Source organism: Saccoglossus kowalevskii, chromosome 10 (assembly GCF_978046115.1).
Source record: "Saccoglossus kowalevskii chromosome 10, keSacKowa6.1, whole genome shotgun sequence".
Lineage (NCBI taxonomy): Eukaryota > Metazoa > Hemichordata > Enteropneusta > Harrimaniidae > Saccoglossus > Saccoglossus kowalevskii.
In genome coordinates, this window is record NC_140650.1 from 4,001,434 (window position 1) to 4,024,394 (window position 22,961).

General features: G+C 38.4%; 1 protein-coding gene across 1 annotated transcript; it reads left to right on the forward strand.

Annotated features, from left to right (window-relative positions):
- Positions 1-21,390: 21,390 nt before the first annotated feature.
- On the forward strand, positions 21,391-22,745 carry LOC100376921 (D(1) dopamine receptor-like). The gene has a single exon (XM_006815274.3). It carries the CDS (start codon positions 21,403-21,405, stop codon positions 22,273-22,275), a length of 873 nt encoding a protein of 290 aa, XP_006815337.2. The 5' UTR covers positions 21,391-21,402; the 3' UTR covers positions 22,276-22,745.
- The last annotated feature ends 216 nt before the right edge of the window (positions 22,746-22,961 follow it).

Consider the following 22,961-nt stretch of genomic DNA (forward strand, 5'->3'; position numbering starts at 1 on the left):
AAGTGAGGTTTGCTGGTTACCACCCATGGCTGTGTTTGGAGTGAGGTTTGCTGGTTACTACTCATGGCTGTGTTTCAAGTAAGGTGTTCTGGTTACCACTCATGGCTGTGTTTGAAGTGAGGTTGTCTGGTTACCACCCATGGCTGTATTTGAAGCAAGGTTTTCTGGTTACCGCTCATGGCTGTATTTGAAGTGAGGTTTTCTGGTTACCACCCATGGCTGTATTTGAAGTAAAGTTTTCTGGTTACCACTCATGGCTGTAATTAAAGTGAGGTTTGCTGGTTACCACGCATGGCTGTGTTTGGAGTGAGATTTGCTGGTTACCACTCATGGCTGTGTTTGGAGTGAGGTTTGCTGGTTACCACCCATGGCTGTATTTGAAGTGAGGTTTTCTGGTTACCACCCATGGCTGTGTTTGAAGTGAGGTTTGCTGGTTACCACTCATGGCTGTATTTGAAGTGAGGTTTGCCGGTTACCACTCATGGCTGTATTTGAAGTGAGGTTTGCTGGTTACCACTCATGGCTGTATTTGAAGTGAGGTTTGCTGGTTACCACTCATGGCTGTATTTGAAGAGAGGTTTGCTGGTTACCACTCATGGCTGTGTTTGAAATGAGGTTTGCTGGTTACCACTCATGGCTGTATTTGAAGAGAGGTTTGCTGGTTACCACTCATGGCTGTGTTTGAAGTGAGATTTGCTGGTTACCACTCATGGCTGTATTTGAAGTGAGGTTTGCTGGTTACCACTCATGGCTGTGTTTGAAGTGAGGTTTGCTGCTTACCACCCATGGATGTGTTTGAAGTAAGATTTGCTGGTTACCACCCATGGCTGTATTTGAAGTGAGGTTTGCTGGTTACCACCCATGGCTGTATTTGAAGTGAGGTTTGCTGGTTACCACCCATAGCTGAGTTTCAAGTGAGGTTTGCTGGTTACCACCCATGGCTGTGTTTCAAGTGAGGTTTGCTGGTTACCACCCATGGCTGTGTTTGGAGTGAAGTTTGTTGATTACCACCCATGGCTGTATTTGAAGTGAGGTTTGCTGGGTACCACTCATGGCTGTGTTTGAAGTGAGGTTTTATGGTTACCACCCATGGCTGTATTTGGAGAGGTTTTCTGGTTACCATTCATGGCTGTGTTTACCGTGAGGTTAGCTGGTTACTACCCATGGCTGTATTTGGAGTGAGGTTTGCTGGCTAACACCCATGTCTGTGTTCTGAGTGAGGTTTGCTGGTTACCACCCATGGCTGTGTTTCAAGTGAGGTTTGCTGGTTACCACCCATGGCTGTGTTTTATGTGAGGTTTGCTGGTTACCACCCATGGCTGTGTTTGGAGTGAAGTTTGTTGGTTACTAATCATGGCTGTGTTTCAAGTGAGGTTTGCTCGTTACCACCCATGGCTGTGTTTGGAGTGAAGTTTGTTGGTTACCATCCATGGCTGTGTTTCAAGTGAGGTTTGTTGGTTACCACCCATGGCTGTGTTTGAAGTGAGGTTTTCTGGTTACCACCCATGGCTGTATTTGAAGTGAGGTTGGCTGTGTACCACGCATGGCTGTATTTGGAGTGAGGTTTGCTGGTTACCACCCATGGCTGTGTTTGGAGTGAGGTTTGCTGGTTACCACTCATGGCTGTATTTGAAGAGAGGTTTGCTGGTTACCACTCATGGCTGTGTTTGAAATGAGGTTTGCTGGTTACCACTCATGGCTGTATTTGAAGAGAGGTTTGCTGGTTACCACTCATGGCTGTGTTTGAAGTGAGATTTGCTGGTTACCACTCATGGCTGTATTTGAAGTGAGGTTTGCTGGTTACCACTCATGGCTGTGTTTGAAGTGAGGTTTGCTGCTTACCACCCATGGCTGTGTTTGAAGTGAGATTTGCTGGTTACCACCCATGGCTGTATTTGAAGTGAGGTTTGCTGGTTACCACCCATGGCTGTATTTGAAGTGAGGTTTGCTGGTTACCACCCATAGCTGAGTTTCAAGTGAGGTTTGCTGGTTACCACCCATGGCTGTGTTTCAAGTGAGGTTTGCTGGTTACCACCCATGGCTGTGTTTGGAGTGAAGTTTGTTGATTACCACCCATGGCTGTATTTGAAGTGAGGTTTGCTGGGTACCACTCATGGCTGTGTTTGAAGTGAGGTTTTATGGTTACCACCCATGGCTGTATTTGGAGAGGTTTTCTGGTTACCATTCATGGCTGTGTTTACCGTGAGGTTAGCTGGTTACTACCCATGGCTGTATTTGGAGTGAGGTTTGCTGGCTACCACCCATGTCTGTGTTCTGAGTGAGGTTTGCTGGTTACCACCATGGCTGTGTTTCAAGTGAGGTTTGCTGGTTACCACCCATGGCTGTGTTTTATGTGAGGTTTGCTGGTTACCACCCATGGCTGTGTTTGGAGTGAAGTTTGTTGGTTACTAATCATGGCTGTGTTTCAAGTGAGGTTTGCTCGTTACCACCCATGGCTGTGTTTGGAGTGAAGTTTGTTGGTTACCATCCATGGCTGTGTTTCAAGTGAGGTTTGTTGGTTACCACCCATGGCTGTGTTTGAAGTGAGGTTTTCTGGTTACCACCCATGGCTGTATTTGAAGTGAGGTTGGCTGTGTACCACGCATGGCTGTATTTGGAGTGAGGTTTGCTGGTTACCACCCATGGCTGTGTTTGGAGTGAGGTTTGCTGGTTACCACTCATGGCTGTATTTGGAGTGAGATTTGCTGGTTACCACTCATGGCTGTGTTTGAAGTGAGGTTTTCTGGTTACCACCCATGGCTGTATTTGGAGAGGTTTTCTGGTTACCATTCATGGCTGTGTTTTCCGTGAGGTTAGCTGGTTACTACCCATGGCTGTATTTGGAGTGAGGTTTGCTGGTTACCACCCATGTCTGTGTTCTGAGTGAGGTTTGCTGGTTACCACCCATAGCTGTGTTTCAAGTGAGGTTTGCTGGTTACCACCCATGGCTGTGTTTTAAGTGAGGTTTTCTTGTTACCACCCATGACTGTGTTTGGAGTGAGGTTTGCTGGTTTCCACTCATGGATGTATTTGGAGTGAGATTTGCTGGTTTCCACTCATGGCTGTGTTTGAAGTGAGGTTTTTTGGTTACCACCCATGGCTGTATTTGGAGAGGTTTTCTGGTTACCATTCATGGCTGTATTTGGAGTGAGGTTTGCTGGTTACCACCCATGTCTGTGTTCTGAGTGAGGTTTGTTGGTTACCACCCAGCTGTGTTTCAAGTGAGGTTTGCTGGTTACCACCCATGGCTGTGTTTCAAGTGAGGTTTGCTGATTACCGCCCATGGCTGTGTTTGGAGTGAAGTTTGTTGGTTACCACTCATGGCTGTGTTTCAAGTGAGGTTTTCTGGTTACCACCCATGGCTGTGTTTGAAGTGAGGTTTGCTGGTTACCACCCATGGCTGTGTTTGAAGTGAGATTTGCTGGTTACCACCCATGGCTGTATTTGAAGTGAGGTTTGCTGGTTACCACCCATGGCTGTATTTGAAGTGAGGTTTGCTGGTTACCACCCATGGCTGTGTTTGGAGTGAGGTTTGCTGGTTACCACTCATGGCTGTATTTTGAGTGAGGTTTGCTGGTTACCACTCATGGCTGTATTTGACGTGAGGTTTGCTGGTTACCACCCATGGCTGTATTTGAAGTGAGGTTTGCTGGGGACCACTCATGGCTGTGTTTGAAGTGAAGTTTTCTGGTTACCACCCATGGCTGTATTTGGAGAGGTTTTCTGGTTACCACTCATGGCTGTGTTTACCCAGAGGTTAGCTGGTTTCTACCCATGGCTGTATTTGGAGTGAGGTTTGCTGGTTACCACCCATGTCTGTGTTCTGAGTGAGGTTTGCTGGTTACAACACATGTCTGTGTTCTGAGTGAGATTTGCTGGTTACCACCCATAGCTGAGTTTCAAGTGAGGTTTGCTGGTTACCACCCATGGCTGTGTTTCAAGTGAGGTTTGCTGGTTACCACCCATGGCTGTGTTTGGAGTGAAGTTGTTGGTTACCACCCATGGCTGTATTTGAAGTGAGGTTTGCTGGGTACCACTCATGGCTGTGTTTGAAGTGAGGTTTTCTGGTTACCACCCATGGCTGTATTTGGAGAGGTTTTCTGGTTATCATTCATGGCTGTGTTTTCCGTGAGGTTAGCTGGTTACTACCCATGGCTGTATTTGGAGTGAGGTTTGCTGGTTACCACCCATGTCTGTGTTCTGAGTGAGGTTTGCTGGTTACCACCCATAGCTGTGTTTCAAGTGAGGTTTGCTGGTTACCACCCATGGCTGTGTTTTAAGTGAGGTTTTCTTGTTACCACCCATGACTGTGTTTGGAGTGAGGTTTGCTGGTTTCCACTCATGGATGTATTTGGAGTGAGATTTGCTGGTTTCCACTCATGGCTGTGTTTGAAGTGAGGTTTTTTGGTTACCACCCATGGCTGTATTTGGAGAGGTTTTCTGGTTACCATTCATGGCTGTATTTGGAGTGAGGTTTGCTGGTTACCACCCATGTCTGTGTTCTGAGTGAGGTTTGTTGGTTACCACCCAGCTGTGTTTCAAGTGAGGTTTGCTGGTTACCACCCATGGCTGTGTTTCAAGTGAGGTTTGCTGATTACCGCCCATGGCTGTGTTTGGAGTGAAGTTTGTTGGTTACCACTCATGGCTGTGTTTCAAGTGAGGTTTTCTGGTTACCACCCATGGCTGTGTTTGAAGTGAGGTTTGCTGGTTACCACCCATGGCTGTGTTTGAAGTGAGATTTGCTGGTTACCACCCATGGCTGTATTTGAAGTGAGGTTTGCTGGTTACCACCCATGGCTGTATTTGAAGTGAGGTTTGCTGGTTACCACCCATGGCTGTGTTTGGAGTGAGGTTTGCTGGTTACCACTCATGGCTGTATTTTGAGTGAGGTTTGCTGGTTACCACCCATGGCTGTATTTGACGTGAGGTTTGCTGGTTACCACTCATGGCTGTGTTTACCCAGAGGTTAGCTGGTTTCTACCCATGGCTGTATTTGGAGTGAGGTTTGCTGGTTACCACCCATGTCTGTGTTCTGAGTGAGATTTGCTGGTTACAACACATGTCTGTGTTCTGAGTGAGGTTTGCTGGTTACCACCCATAGCTGAGTTTCAAGTGAGGTTTGCTGGTTACCACCCATGGCTGTGTTTCAAGTGAGGTTTGCTGGTTACCACCCATGGCTCTGTTTGGAGTGAAGTTTGTTGGTTACCACCCATGGCTGTATTTGAAGTGAGGTTTGCTGGGTACCACTCATGGCTGTGTTTGAAGTGAGGTTTTCTGGTTACCACCCATGGCTGTATTTGGAGAGGTTTTCTGGTTATCATTCATGGCTGTGTTTACCGTGAGGTTATCTGGTTACTACCCATGGCTGTATTTGGAGTGAGGTTTGCTGGCTACCACCCATGTCTGTGTTCTGAGTGAGGTTTGCTGGTTACCACCCATGGCTGTGTTTCAAGTGAGGTTTGCTGGTTACCACCCATGGCTGTGTTTTATGTGAGGTTTGCTGGTTACCACCCATGGCTGTGTTTGGAGTGAAGTTTGTTGGTTACCAATCATGGCTGTGTTTCAAGTGAGGTTTGCTCGTTACCACCCATGGCTGTGTTTGGAGTGAAGTTTGTTGGTTACCATCCATGGCTGTGTTTCAAGTGAGGTTTGTTGGTTACCACCCATGGCTGTGTTTGAAGTGAGGTTTTCTGGTTACCACCCATGGCTGTATTTGAAGTGAGGTTTGCTGTGTACCACGCATGGCTGTATTTGGAGTGAGGTTTGCTGGTTACCACCCATGGCTGTGTTTGGAGTGAGGTTTGCTGGTTACCACTCATGGCTGTATTTGGAGTGAGATTTGCTGGTTACCACTCATGGCTGTGTTTGAAGTGAGGTTTTCTGGTTACCACCCATGGCTGTATTTGGAGAGGTTTTCTGGTTACCATTCATGGCTGTGTTTTCCGTGAGGTTAGCTGGTTACTACCCATGGCTGTATTTGGAGTGAGGTTTGCTGGTTACCACCCATGTCTGTGTTCTGAGTGAGGTTTGCTGGTTACAACACATGTCTGTGTTTTGAGTGAGGTTTGCTGGTTACCACCCATAGCTGTGTTTCAAGTGAGGTTTGCTGGTTACCACCCATGGCTGTGTTTTAAGTGAGGTTTTCTGGTTACCACCCATGATTGTGTTTGGAGTGAGGTTTGCTGGTTTCCTCTCATGGATGTATTTGGAGTGAGATTTGCTGGTTTCCACTCATGGCTGTGTTTGAAGTGAGGTTTTCTGGTTACCACCCATGGCTGTATTTGGAGAGGTTTTCTGGTTACCATTCATGGCTGTATTTGGAGTGAGGTTTGCTGGTTACCACCCATGTCTGTGTTCTGAGTGAGGTTTGCTGGTTACCACCCATAGCTGTGTTTCAAGTGAGGTTTGCTGGTTACCACCCATGGCTGTGTTTCAAGTGAGGTTTGCTGATTACCGCCCATGGCTGTGTTTGGAGTGAAGTTTGTTGGTTACCACTCATGGCTGTTTTTCAAGTGTGGTTTTCTGGTTACCACCCATGGCTGTGTTTGAAGTGAGGTTTGCTGGTTACCACCCATGGCTGTGTTTGGAGTGAAGTTTGTTGGTTACCACCCATGGCTGTGTTTTCTGTGAGGTTTGCCCCACTAAATAATGTTGTGATTTTAAATCTGGTAAATTGAATCTTTTTCAAACCAAGACCATCGCCATCTTAGATATCACAAAGCACTACTCATCACGTAGTTCCATTACATAAGCATTCTAAACTTGGAAATGGTTTGTTGCATCTCTTTCTCCAATCAATATAGTGTTCTGGTAAATGAAATATAATACTGTGTAGCTATGCACTATTAACTAAGAAAAGAGATTACATAGATATGTCATATAAGTATTTATTCGCCTACCCTACCCCACAAATAATCTTTCAATTCATTTAATATTTTAATAATGACCGTTAAAAGCTACTCAAACGTAAATAATACAACAAATAGAATACCACCAAAACGAATTAATTTTATAATATTTTTATATCATGAATTGTGATTGGATGATTTATTATACACAATGTTCATGGTATATTATTATTTTATTTTATTTATTCCGCACTATATGGCCACCGGCCTAAAGTACTGTTACATTTCAAAACTTAAATTACACACGGTCGCTTTAAAATTACAAGATACATATACTTCAAATCATACTTCCATTTCAGTTTCTCTGTAATGAAAACTCTTAAACAAATATTTACCCAAACTTAGTAAAATATACGAGTTAGTACTCTGTAGCAATGCAATGAATTTCATCTTGGTTGGTGGTGAAAAATAATATTTTGGTAAGAATTTTTGTCTAAGTGCTTCATATTTTGGACAAACCATAGTAAAATGATATTCGTCCTCTGTGACCCTGCAACCAAATGGACATAATCTTTGGTCACGTGGAATACCCAATGTTCTACCATTTTCAATTTCTAGGGGATGACAGGAAATTCTAAGTCTAGTTATAGCACATGAATAGATAGGAGTAGCCAACGAAATAGCAGTAAGATATCTTTCATATATTAAATCTTGTTTAAACATGCAATATGTTTGAAGCTTTACATTTTTATTAATTTCTGCACACCAATTCTGTCTAGATATATCAAAACATCTTCTTTTAAATTCACTGAAGAACATCTTGCTATTATCAATTCTTTGTTCATACCATACATGTCCATAACCAGATGTACATAAAATATTTTTACCTCTAAAGCCCAACACCTAGACCCCCCTTCTGCTCTATGGTATAGATAATTATAACATTCCTTTAAAATGGTTGAGCCGTCCTCTTGAATCAGTTTCAGCCAAAATCTGACCATTTCAATATTAACATAGACTCTAACTGAGTGTCTTCCTAATTCATCCCTTACTGCAGCATTGGAAGCGTTGAAACTAACTCTCAATAGAAATTTACAAAACTTATTTTGTACTTTTTCTATGTCAGCTATTACACCCCGCATTCCCCACACACAACTACCATATAACAAAATTGGCAATATTTTACAGTCAAATACTTTGCATGCAAGATCAGGCTGCAGTCCCCCCAACCCCATAATGTTTTTTTTCCAAACAAAATAGTGCTTTTCTAGCTCGCGTCGAGATATCTTTCTGTGTTTGAAACCATTTTCCCGAACTCGAAAAAACTATGCCTAAATAATTACATTTTGCTACAATTTCAATTTCTTTACCCCTCAGAAACCATTTTTCATATTTTTTCAGACGACCCCCTTTTCGGAAAACAATTAGTTTTGATTTTTTCAGATTAATATTCAGTCTCCATTTTAGACAATAATCCACTAAGTTATTAAGTAATCTTTGTAATCCAACAGGTGTGCTGCTGAACAACACCAAATCATCCGCATATAACAAATAAAAAAGTTTTAAAGTATTTATATGCACAACTGATTCCCGTCCTTGTTGGAGGGCACTCTTAAGGTCATTTATGTGAAAGCAAAACAGTAAAGGTGAAATAACAGAACCCTGCTGCAGCCCAACATTAATATGGAAAAATTCAGTAACTCCCTTTGGGTTTTTCACAGCAGCCTTAATATTTTGATACATAGAATAAAGTGATTTAAACAGTTTCCCCTTAATCCCAATTTTTGACAACTTATAAAATAATGAACAATGGTGTACTCTATCAAATGCCTTTTCATAATCAATAAAGGCACAATAGAATCTAGCTCCAAGAGTATAAACATATTTTTCTACAAGGGTATAGAGAACAAAAATATTATTCAAAATTGATTTACCTTTTTGAAATCCACTTTGTTCCTCAATTATTTTATTATATCGATTCAACCAATTACTTAACCTATCACTGAGAATACTTGTGTATACTTTACTTATAGTATTCAAAAGCATTATACTTCGATAGTTTGCTGGGTCATCCCTGCAACCCTTTTTGTACACTGGGGAAATTAGTCCCCTGCTCCATTCTATAGGAAACGCCCCTTGATCAAAAACTTTGTTATATATACTGTACAACAGATCACAGATGTCTAAAGGTGCAAATTTCCAAAACTCAGAAGGAATTCCATCTGGGCCAGGTGATTTATTAGCCTTCAGTTTATCCAAATTTTTCTTCACCTCTGTCATAGTAATTGGTTGGTTAAATTCTGCTAATTCCAAATCTACATCAGGTATACCAATATTCTCTATATCTAAATCAGTCATATAATCTTCGATTGAAGCGTAAAAATCATTGTAATTTTCATTTTCCACAAGAACCGGGGTAAACAAATTAGTGAAATAATTTGACCATTCCTCCATAGTAATATTTTCTGAAACATTAATTTTATGTTGCTTAAGTTTCTGCCAAAATTTATGAGAGTTTTTCTGTTTAGACAGGTTAATTAGTTTATCCCTTCTGAGCTTTTGAAATTCTGCTTTTTTCTCTTTAATGAGTTTTTGATAGGATTGTTTAGATAGAAGGTAATATTCAAGACTGTTCTGACTTTTTGTATGTCTATAATGATTAAGCGCTTTACTGACAGCACGTTTGGTGACTAAACATTCTTTATCAAACCAAAAATTTCGAAAACACTCATTTAACTGTTTTGACTTGCACATCATATCTTTTCCACAAGTATAAATAATATTAGTTAAATTAGTAGCTGCGTCATCTATATTTCCTTCTATCACATTCTCATAAAACTCATGTCTTAGATTTCTAATGCCCTCTGAATTAAAATTATTTCTATAAATATTTGCTTTTTTAGTATCCCATTTTAGTTTGTTCAGATTCTCAGTATTATGATGGACAGTATCAATAGTACTATTTTCATGCTTGGAAGACAGCATCATGGTAAGTTCAAGTGATAGATGGTCTGATTCAATTCTATTACCAATGGAAAAACCCGTAAAATTTGAGAGATTATTTGGGCTTGTTAAAATATAATCAACTACACTAGTGCCTATACCTGAAACATAAGTAAAATTTCCACTCCCTGTTTGTTTAAAGAGTCTGCCATTCACAATTTTAAGGTTGGTACTTTTACAAAATTCCAATAACTCCAAACCATATATATTACACTCATTATCCATAGATTCCCTTTGTGGAATATCATTAATAGTAGTAAACACATCACCCATAGATAAGTGGTTCACATTACAATCAGAACTATCACTTTTATTACCCGTACGACCATTATATCTTCATTTACATCACACTAAAACACAAAGCACCATGTCTGCGGAATACTTTTTTTATTTGAATTCAGTAAAGCCAAGTCAGGTAGGAGCTGGTTAGCTGAACAGCTCTCTCTGTGTTTCAAATAAGTATGGGATATTTACTATATATTTTAGTTTACGATAGTTTGCAAGCAATCCCTTGAAATAAGCATATGACATTGATTAATTATTTAATGAAAATAGAAAATGATGTACATAATACATTTGTTTACGATGTTTTTGTCGCTTGATGGTGTTAATGCCGTTAGCAGTTGTATCATATGTACTGAACGCTGTATTGCATTTCGAGGTGACATTTGTAAAGAAACTACAAATTTACAGATTGCCACAAGGTGAACGTCACCCATATGAGCATTGTAGATCACTCGCAAAATAAGTCATTGATTTGAAACCAAGTAAGAAAACGTCAAATTACGACTACCACTTGTACGTCCACATGATAATAAAACGTCAAATAAGATAAATGTAAGGACGACCCTGGCCCAGAGTACTTTACGTACTTTCATTTTTATATGCCACGTTGTTACTGAATCTACACGCTGTATAAAGGTTAGTATTTATATGATGGTATACTTTATAAAACGTGATGACTGTTTTCATTAAATTCACATATTGCACGTACTTCGGATTTATGTGAAAATAGTAGACACGATAAAGTACAGAGACGGGTTGCGAATGTCGTTGAATGCATCAATTTCGTGACTCACATGCAAGCTTTACATTTATTCTAATAATTTTATGGTTTTGCAAAGTATTTATTTGTGTGAACAGAGACGTGACACGTATTTCTTCACTTGTGTTAAAATCTACAGCTTGTAGTTCGTCTTAAGTTATTTACTATTTCCCTGCACCACTATTCCTAGACTTGAGTATGTAGAACTTTTTAAAGGGCAGTGGTCATCGTGTCGCGTCTAGTTCGATATGGGACCCATAGCGACGTATGTAAAATCCTCGACCGCCGCACTTTAACATTGTAGAAGAGGCAGAAATCACGCAATTTATATGATTTACCACGAGGTTGTACATACACACGGTGTATGCAATACTAGATTCAGGCATGATTTGCGGGTAGATTTCTGTGAACGATACAAGCATATGACGAGTGAATATTTATATTTACGTAAATTAGGTGATGGTCTCACGGATAAAACTATTTTATGAATCTCATGCACCATAATACACAAATAATAAATTGAGTCATTCTGAACTTACTTCATTTGCCTTACTTACTTACAACGTTTGCCTTTACAATCCATCTCTATAGCAAGTATATATGCTTCATATACTAGTGCGTTGTCATCGTTGGTTTTTGTATTTGTATTCATAGTCAATACTTGTTCTTCACTAGTGAGTAAAAAACGTGAAACATTTCACGTCTACCTAATTCTAAAATATCTGCCAACCTTACAGTTTATCTGCAATTTACAAAATTTGTTATGAATTCCTTAATTGGTTGCCCACCATTGTTATAGTATACAGCTACTGGTCCAAATGTTGCTGCAGTAGATCGGGATAGGTTGAACCATAACCCATTTAAAGTGTTTTGTTTGGAATATTGATTTCGGAACTGTTTTATTTTATTTTAAAAAGAGCTTTCATCGCTCTGTGACTGAGATCGTCTTGATAAGTTTATCATTTGCATTTGCCAGATTTATTAAAAATCAGATTTTGAGACATTTACTTTCAGTTTCTTGTCATCACATTATATATGAATATATCTCTTTAAGAGTAATACTAGATGTACATATAATAAGCAAGAAATGGGACAGACAAGTTGAAAGGGTTGGTCGATTGTTATGTGTTCATTAGGCAGTGTGATAACTCGATAGTTTTGTGATGAATTTGTTTTTGCGTATCTGTTAATCGACTTAATTAGCTGAATGGCTGTGTTATGTCTGGCACCGTTTAGGCCATGTGAAGTTTTGGACGGAACTCGACTCAGTGATTTGGAACTAATTACGAGATAACCGTCGCTATTCGGACTACTATTTCTGACAGTTAGTATTCGTAATTATTAATATAGTGAACGATTAATCAAAAGATGTGACGTGTTCAGTACTTAGTGTGATTGGCTGTATGATTGAAGGTTACACCTTAGAGTCTTTTTACTGCATTGTAATTGGTTAGAGTTTTGAAAGTGAATAAAATTGTTTTGAGTTGGTCTTGGCGAGTACTCCACGAGAGACGCAGTCGTGGGACAGTCCTGGAGAGTCTTGGGGCGAGTCTTGACACAGTCTTAGAGAGTCTTGGGTCAGCCTTGCGATAGTCTTGGGGACTTTTCCCCAGGGCGCTGTGTCTTATAGAGTGCTCGACTGACCGACTAAGACGAGAGTTGAAACGTATTTCGTTGTGTGTGTCTTATTTGACTGTAAAGCTTAAGTGACTTTCTCGATCCCGTACCTCAAGGGGACGCGATAGAGAGACGAGACGAGATTCCCCCCCCCCCCCGACACGTGTGGAGAACCCCAGAGAAGAGAAGATTTTTCCCCTGATAGTTTCCTGGGTCAGATTTACCTCTTTTTTAAAGATGCTGATTTAAAATCCCAAGGACTTAAGAATTTGCAACTGTTAAATAGCTTTTTGTACTGGCTTAATAAGTGTATTTATGCATGATTTGACCATTTTATGCAGTCATAATCTGGAGAGCTAATTGCTGTTTGGATTTCTAATTGGGAGATGTTTTGTTTAATTCAGTAATGAGTGTATTTCTCAGATTATAGATATTTATTAAGCATTTGAAATGTTCAAAGCATTTTTTTCAGTAACGTGTTTGTAATCATTGTTATTTGCCTGTCTTGACGCTTGTACATTACTCATCTAATTTATTCAATAGATCTTTCTTCATCTATTTGTGACATAATATTTATATTTACGTTTCAAAGACCAACACAGTTCTAAGCTCTATGTCGAAAGAATTAATCGATAATTTTGTAGTCATTTTTCTACATCTTTTTAAAGACATGTCAGGTCATTTGTTTATCATTTGAGTTTATGTTTTGGGTATTTTTTTCTTTTTTTAATTTCGTTTTCTTAGGCATTTAGCAGCTACCCTGTGGTAGAAATAGAGAGTCACGCAAATTACATGCAATGAAATTACCAATTGTGTCACTTATTTCTTTGCTGTATAATGATTCGTTGCCATGGACACAATTATCATACACCCGTACCCGTAAGTATAGTATTGATGGTGACTATTGATGACTAAGTCTATCTCAATAAGTTTATCTGTACATCATTCATGGCTCAGTGCACCCCAAAATAAATCGTTGCTAGATAAGTGATGAGCAAAATTTGGATGAGAAAAATCCAGTCAGCAACATGTTGCTCACCAAACCAGATAAATATTAAGCACAATTTTCTCTTGAAACAGCTTAAGGTTCGAAAAGTAAGAAACAGTTCCCACACACATACATCTGGTTTATTTTGTTCACACTTTTTTCAGTAAATAATGGTATATGTAATTCAACAAGACCTTTTTAATATAAATATTAATTAGCAGCTGGCTCATGTTTACACACTTCATTTAGCTTATAGTGTGGACCTTTATCTGGAGGATTCCTTATCTAATTTGGTTAGCACAATTTTCGAACGATTTACCTTAGACATATACCGGTATATCAGAATCTGCGCATTAAAATTATAAAAAAACTGATACGATATAACATTGAAGAAAACAATGTATGACAACCCTGCCTGCGGACGACATGTACCTGCATCTCCAGCAATATGAGCAACAATAGTTCCATCAGCGAACTCCTCAAACTCACATGTACTTCTAGTCCCGACCTTCAGCAGTCATTCGAGTCTTGATTTTTATATGTCCGACCTTAAGATATGTAGGAAAGTCTCACTTCGCAACGTTCACAGCAGCAGTATTTGCTGCAACGGAACGACGTCTACACACCCGGAAGATGCGTTACTTTTCCAGTTATCATCTTTTGGGATTCACGCGAGAGTAAAATGATTCACCAACTCTGCTCGATGACCGCTTCCTTTTTATTCAAACCTATATAACTTTCAATAGTCCATATTCACAAATGATCGCCGAGATCATGTTTGAGAGCGAGTAAGGAGAGCAACTTGTCCCCCATTCCCCCCCCCCAATAGTGTTCAACTTTCCAACTTTATGCCGTCATCGCGCCTACAAGTGCCATGGTTACATAAGTAATGGGAACAATAGTAGGCAATGCAACACTATTGTTGATAACTAAGGGGAACAATCGACGCCATGATAGTAGAGAATGCAACACTATTGTTGATAACTAAAGGGAACAATCGACGCCATGATAGTAGGAAATGCAACACTATTGTTGATAACTAAGGGGAACAATCGACGCCATGATAGTAGAGAATGCAACACTATTGTTGATAACTAAGGGGAACAATCGACGCCATGATAGTAGGAAATGCAACACTATTGTTGATAACTAAGGGGAACAATCGACGCCATGATAGTAGAGAATGCAACATTATTGTTGATAACTAAGGGGAACAATCGACGCCATGATAGTAGAGAATGCAACACTATTGTTGATAACTAAGGGGAACAATCGACGCCATGATAGTAGGAAATGCAACACTATTGTTGATAACTAAGGGGAACAATCGACGCCATGATAGTAGAGAATGCAACACTATTGTTGATAACTAAGGGGAACAATCGACGCCATGATAGTAGGAAATGCAACACTATTGTTGATAACTAAGGGGAACAATCGACGCCATGATAGTGGAGAATGCAACACTATTGTTGATAACTAAGGGGAACAATCGACGCCATGATAGTAGAGAATGCAACACTATTGTTGATAACTAAGAGGAACAATCGACGCCATGATAGTAGGAAATGCAACACTATTGTTGATAACTAAGGGGAACAATCGACGCCATGATAGTAGGAAATGCAACACTATTGTTGATAACTAAGGGGAACAATCGACGCCATGATAGTAGAGAATGCAACACTATTGTTGATAACTAAGGGGAACAATCGACGCCATGATAGTAGGAAATGCAACACTATTGTTGATAACTAAGGGGAACAATCGACGCCATGATAGTAGAGAATGCAACACTATTGTTGATAACTAAGGGGAACAATCGACGCCATGATAGTAGAGAATGCAACACTATTTTTGATAACTAAGGGGAACAATCGACGCCATGATAGTAGAGAATGCAACACTATTGTTGATAACTAAGGGGAACAATCGACGCCATGATAGTAGAGAATGCAACACTATTGTTGATAACTAAGGGGAACAATCGACGCCATGATAGTAGAGAATGCAACACTATTGTTGATAACTAAGGGAAACAATCGACGCCATGATAGTAGAGAATGCAACACTATTGTTGATAACTAAGGGGAACAATCGACGCCATGATAGTAGAGAATCCAACACTATTGTTGATAACTAAAGGGAACAATCGACGCCATGATAGTAGAGAATGCAACACTATAAAATAGTTTCCTACACTATCCCGAGAATGACAACTCTGTCTGCATGGCATCTGGGGTATGACACACACGATGCTATCTGAACACGAGATATGACCATGTTATTGAGGTCAGTTATTGTTATTGAGTTTAACTTAAAAGATATCACCCACGAAAATGGTGCTATATGTTTGGGTTAGGACTTATTGATGCGTCCTATGTGTGAATTTGAATGACATATTCATGAGTAGGCTGCAATACATTCAGTCATTAATTATTCCAGTCCACTACTTAATTTCATTGGCTATATAGTTAATTAAAATTCATACAAATTTTAAAGTATAATAATTGTGTTTAGCTTTGATTACTAAGTGAATGCATTATTACGTTTATGATGATTAAAGCAATATATTTAGTGATATTTCCAAACCTGTATATGAGATGCCAGAGCAAGATGATACTGATGTGCGCTGACATAAGGACAATATTTTAAAGACATTCACAGAAAATTATCGGCCGAGCATTATCGCCGAGATGTTCATAATGAATGTCCTAACTTCTGGGAATATCTTAGATTTAAATAATCATGTCACAAATTCCCATCTCTACACGATGCTTAATATTTAACGGGAGTTAGAATAAAAATTACACTTGGTTATAGGCAAGCGATATGAATGTTGTCAGAGAATCGCCTTGCTGTGAATAACATGACGGTATCTAGAGAATACCGCAAAATATGTACCCAGGCGTACAGCGATAGTATCGACATAAGAGTATTATTTTTTTTTTATTTTTCATCCTCGTGGCGATAATTTGATGAGAGATAACGAGCCAAAATGCAAGTGAAGCACGTTTTAAGAGAGTTGTGATTGTATGACCGCCGGGGACTCTTGTGATCTATACGTAGGACATATATGTATTCTACAATTAGACAGCGCTAAATCATTTAATTTGGATGCTGAATAATCGAAATTATTTGTTTTTTGATGAATCAATACATTAACTGTAAGTAATAATTGCATGATGAGTAGCTAAACTCCTTGGATAGTACGGATTGGGAAATTATTGTTCAACGTTACCTAGCAACTATAATATATATATATAATTGAATACATGTTAATTGCTTTATGGTGAAATTTAAATATATTCCTGATTTACGCAACATCATTTGTCATATGAAATGAAATCTCAAAAACACATTTCGAAATATTCTTAACAGTTGGTGGTTTTTAATTTTTAAACAAAAATGTAATTATTTTAAACATATGCTGAATTATTAGAGTTTTCTAGGTATCTTTATTTTATTTATTCACAATATCTTACCATCAAGAATACCATCACGATTCAGAGATGTATGTACTTCTAAATTAAAACTAATGGTTTATCAACTAACCTGTATGATAAGCAGAATGATTTTGAAATTATCAGTTTCCCGTACCTTTCAAGTTACATCTGCACAGCTTCAGGTAATGGTGTGAGCACGATTAAACTTTTTAGAAACTGTAGAGTATGTAGGTCATCAGACGAGTTGTGAACAGGTATAACAAGTGACAAGTAGTTTCCCGCCTAAATCTGGCTACTATTTTATTTTGCTTATATATATATATTATTATTAGTTATCATTTCACTATTATTTTGAGACTTTTGTATAATTGTAATATATTATTGTATAAGGGATTAATACAGTACATGTAGTATTAATTGAGAAACAAATGATCCATGTTGTTGTATTATTATTGTGAGGACATTTCATGCAGCTCATGTTATATTTCTGTATAAAGGACTTAGAGATTAATACAGTTAATGTAGTATTGAGAATGTCGACCAGTATTTTTTTTACTAACTTAGATATTGCATATGTGTTCTATGTTCTAAGAAACAATTCATGTTATAGGGGGATTGCAATATTACAATAAATGTAGTATTATTTGAGAAACGTGAATATAATTATATTTTATCTAATTACGATAGCTTCGAAAAAATTTAGATATATTATTCCAATTGTTTCTGGACTGTTATACTCACATTTGCTATGCAAAGAGAATATCGTGCATCGTTAGTTTGTATTCATCCATTATTTGTTATTTAATTTAAATTCTTATTGGACAAGGTGGTAATAGTTACGCTATGTTAGATCTTAATTATTTGACATGTAATATAGTACTCGGCGTTCTTATGGTTCTCATAAAAAGGAAAGTGGTTACCGAAGTGAATTGAAGATATAACAGTCAAATCATGAAGAAGTACTCCCTCTCGTGACCTTGTCTTAATGTCAAAAGCACAGCTGATCATTTTATGACGTTACTTGGATAGTGAGTTTCTCACACACAGTATATCATGTAATTTGAAAAACGCATTGTTTATACTTTCAATCATGTTGAATTTGTGTTACGCAGATCCGTTGCGCAAAATAGAAGGCAACACGTGTAACACGCAGTACGAATTGTTTCTATGGAAACACACTTTGCTTAGACTGCTTAAAATAAAAATGTTTAGGGGGTCTGAAGAGATGGATTTTTATTCAAATGATGCTTTGTTAACATTAAAATGACTGACATCTTGTACCTCATCATCAATCGAGTACTTGTCCATATTGAGAAATATTTCTCTGGAATAACATTAATTATAACAAAATGGCCACTAATCGGCTATTTTCAATACATCTATATATCTATAACATGATGTAAAACGAATTTATAAAATTTGAACATTGACAATGTTCCGAAATACTAACACTATTGTCACACGCAACGTAATATTACCGTAATTGGTATAGTACAGGTGTGATGGTTCAATTACCAAAATGGCAACAGTAACAGAAAGACTTCCCTGGCGGCGATGGTAAAATACGAACACGGAGCCAACAGATGAGGTTTCAACTGGTAATGGTATTATTATACTCTGCAAACATCAAGTACAATAACGCGGTAAAACTCCATTACTCCAATGACTAGATACTTAAACTCCAATACAATTCAACGAGATCTCCGATCTGAACTCAGTGCTGAACAACTCCCCTATATATACCCACACTGTCTATAAATAGACTATTACATCAGCATACATAATGAGTCTGGAATTTACTATAAATTTCTAGAATGTTCCATTCCCTTCTATTGCCTCCTACAGTGTTCCGTTACCTATTCAACCAGTTTCTTAAAAAAATCTAGAATATTCCACCCAGACACAGTACGGTTCTAGAACATTCTCAGTGACACGGAAGTGGTAAATAAGTCGTATGTGACAACTATCTAGCTCATGCCTCTGACAACATCACATACTGTCAAAAACATTTTTGTAATTTATCCAAATAAAACATGGAAATAATTAATGTGTAAAAGAACAATTTACCTGCCAACACAAAAAATGTTCATGTCAATATTAAATATCATAATTACAAAGGAGTAGAAAACTGTGAACTTGCCTGTAATATGCTTCTATGTATGGGCAGAACTGTGATCCATACACACATTATCACATAGTATATCAAAATTTGGAAATATAAATCAGCAAATTTGTTTGTATAAAAACTTAAGTCTCAAATCTGTAATTTTTGAGGAAAAAAAATATTTCATTTATAAAATGCATCTAGACCCACAGGAAGAGAAATGAATTTTTCTATGGTGATGAAACAATGAATCATTATTATCAGTACCTTCTGTTAATAGATTGTCTGGAATATGATAGTAAACAAAATTAAAACTTCTTAGCAATCCTTGGTGCTCGTGTAACCCGCAAAAATAATACGGAAAGTGATGTACCCAGTGTTGATTAAAAATTACCAAAGCTGTGTGCATTAAAAAATAAAATTGACTGTTCACATACTATTTCCAAACTTTAATGTTTTTGAATTGTTTTTTTACTCAGGTGTCTGTGACGAACACAGTATATCACTTAAAGTATGTTACAGGTTTGCCATGTTAAGTATTGTTCTATTGTAAAATGTGAACATTTGAATCCAACCCATGTATTAACATATGGTGTATTGTTAGTTTGTTGTTGATACTAACATTGTTTTAAGTACATGAATAAGGATTTTCTTTGTATTTTTTTTTTCTTTCCTCTGATATTAAACAAACTTTCAAGTCCCCCTTGAACAGTACAGTTTATTTTAAGTCGGGGAGACTCAACAACTGAAATTAATTTCAGCTACCCCCTGATCTCTTCAGACTTCCCTAAGTATTTTTAATGTGGGCGGCCTGAAGTTGTCTTAACTGCTATAGTATTTGTATTTAATCACTCCGTGTACATCACGTCAGGTGACAACGTTTTCTCATAACTGTAGCACAAGCCCATAGCTGAGTGATTTGGTGACAAATTTAATTTGGATAAATACTAGCTTTAGCGTGTTGCTAAATTGTTTTACAATGCTGGCAATGTCAGTGTGTAAGAGCGTTACGTGTGTCATGGTTACGCAAATCATCGTCCTACATTACAACACATTTCAGAATTGCTGGAAGGTACGCTGTATCATATAAACATATGTGACATCCGTTTAAACTAATACGTTGACATGTAGATGGTGTAGAGAATTATGTAACAATGAGTTGTCTTCAATGGGAATGGCTTCGTATGTGGTTATATCATGAACGTGACGAGACAGAGTTCTCTTTATGTGGGAGCAAGGATACAGAATCAGATTCCCGTATTCAATAATTCCGTGGACGTTTTCAGTTTCAAGTGTCATTTGACAGTACGCAGGTGGCCCTTCGTGACCTCATCGCAACGCAATTAACCGAGAGTCAATTGTAAGAATGACTTTACTGCAGCTCCCGGGAATCACATTTACGCTCGCTAACAACTAAGATCAACCCTAGAGCAGCCACACTAGATGGCAACGAATGCCTCACAACCTGATTATGTTTTATTGAAATATTCTCCAATGTGTTTTTCGATAGCGTTCAAGTGAAAACGCCCCAATAACATATCTACTATTGTTAATATATATCAACCAACGGTGTGAAACTTTTTGTCGTGTAATTCACAGGGGTATTTGTTCGGTTACAAACCAGTCAGGTAAAAATGCAATTAGAGCAAAGAACCTTAAGCATAACTTCAGTATAATAGATTGGCTATATCTTCAATGTTATCAATATTGAGTTGGGTGGCCTTATTTAGAGCACGTTAGCTTACCGTTCATAAACACCCATATTATTGATCCTGTCTGGCTTTAGTACATTAACATCGTCGTAGTATACCTCTATTTGGTAGCTGTATTATAATATTACATTAGCACAAAACAGTTGAGGTAGCAACTACATCGTATTATTGATTCTAGCGGTGTTCATATGTACCAAGTGCAGTACACCGTGACAGTGCTCATTCCTCATTACTGACAGTTAACGCTTCACCGTGGCAATCAAATCACCGTTGTTTGTCTTAAATTGCTTGAATTCTTCACATGTGGATTACCAGTGTTTTTACGCCAGTACATTAATAGTTGACTTGAGAGTTCGCTCATTTAATGTTGAAACACGTTGTAATACGAATCGCGTTTTGTGTATGAGTGGAAGAAAGCAAGCCATTGAGATGCCCAGTGAAAACAGCACGATTACTCTTTTCGAGAAAGAGGATATCCTATCCAGCAAACTACTCTTGGGAATAAGCATCTCAATAATCATCTTGTTTACAATTTTGGGAAATTTCTTGGTGTTTTTAGTTGTTGTTATGAACAAAAAACTTCAGACCAGAACAAACTGCTTCATTGTAAGTCTGGCTGTAGCAGACTTCTGCGTGGGAATGTTAGTGATGCCACCAGCTTTGGTACTGGAGTTAACCGAAGGATACTGGCCTTGGAGTCAAAACGTCTGCTCCGTTTGGATTGCGCTTGATATTATGAACTCAACTGCCTCTATTCTAAATCTGTGTGTTGTTGGAGTTGACCGATTATTTGCGATAACCTCTCCGTTCTCTTACGACACCAAGCGATCTGCCGTGCGAACGACGTGTATGATTACAGGCGTGTGGATATGTTCTGCTCTGTTATCGTTTGTGCCAGTGTTCCTGGGATGGAACAGTCCCGGTGATTACAAAATACCACTCGCCCATCAATGTACCTTCACTCTGAGTCTTGCTTATGCTGTAACATCTTCGTGTGTTTCATTCTATGTACCACTCCTTGTCATGCTATGTACGTATGTTAGTATTTTTCGCGCTGCCCAACGACAATCCAGGCAGGTGAGTGATCTGGACGCATCAAACTTTCGTAATGGCGTTAACATTGTCAACGTAAACAGTGCAGACGACTTCAGCCAGGCATATCGTCGCAAACTAACAGTGATATTAGCACGTGAAAGAAAGGCATTCAAGTCATTAGGTATTATAATGGGTGTGTTTGTTATTTGCTGGTTGCCTTTCTTTATTTGTAACGTAACGGATCCGCTCTGTCATGGATGCGTGCCACCAATGGTGTTCAGCATATTCACTTGGCTTGGTTGGGTGAACTCTATATTCAATCCTATCATCTACGCCTATCTTAACCGCGATTTCCGTCGCGCCGCCAAAATGCTACTGACCGGCCGCCGCTGTCGGCGTCACGTGACAGATCACGACATGGCAACAGATTTAGAAACATACGCACTGTCCAAAGCAGCAACCGCCAAACAGCAATGATTAGAAAATAATCTATCACTTGAATCGGACGATCGTATTGAGGAATATTTATTGTTAACAAATTAAACAATAGTGTGGAAAAAATCACAATTTGTTATTTTATCCTGTTCGTTTTAACGACAAATTGTTTTTTGTCAAAAAAGATATATTTTTGTTGTTGGCCGAATGACTGATATAAATATTGAATTTTTTACTTCGGTGATAACCGCCACATAACCTCAGTTACTATTAGTGTGCAAAGACAAACGTGTTTTTTACAATAATCGAAACATGGACACGTGATAAATATACCTTGTGGCAGGAATAACCGTCTTGCTGAAACAATCAATCGTTGTGCGAATGAATAAAACACATACACGGAGTTAATTTCCACCACACCTTCCCCCAAAAAAATGTAATTTGATTTGATAATGTTCTTTGGTAAATCATCGGGGATATGATGTGTAATAAATTATAAAATTATACATGTATGTATGACAGTAACTATTCTGAATATCACACTCAAATAAAACTACAGTTTACGCGGAATGTTCGTAAGTTGATACAGTGTAGAGACAGTGTTTCTGCATAATCATAAAATACAACCACGTTTGAATTCGAAAGGGAAAAAGAGAGTTGTGCACTGTTAACTGTAGAGTGATATTCCTATCAAGGACGAAATGTGATCACTTATTTATTTATTTATT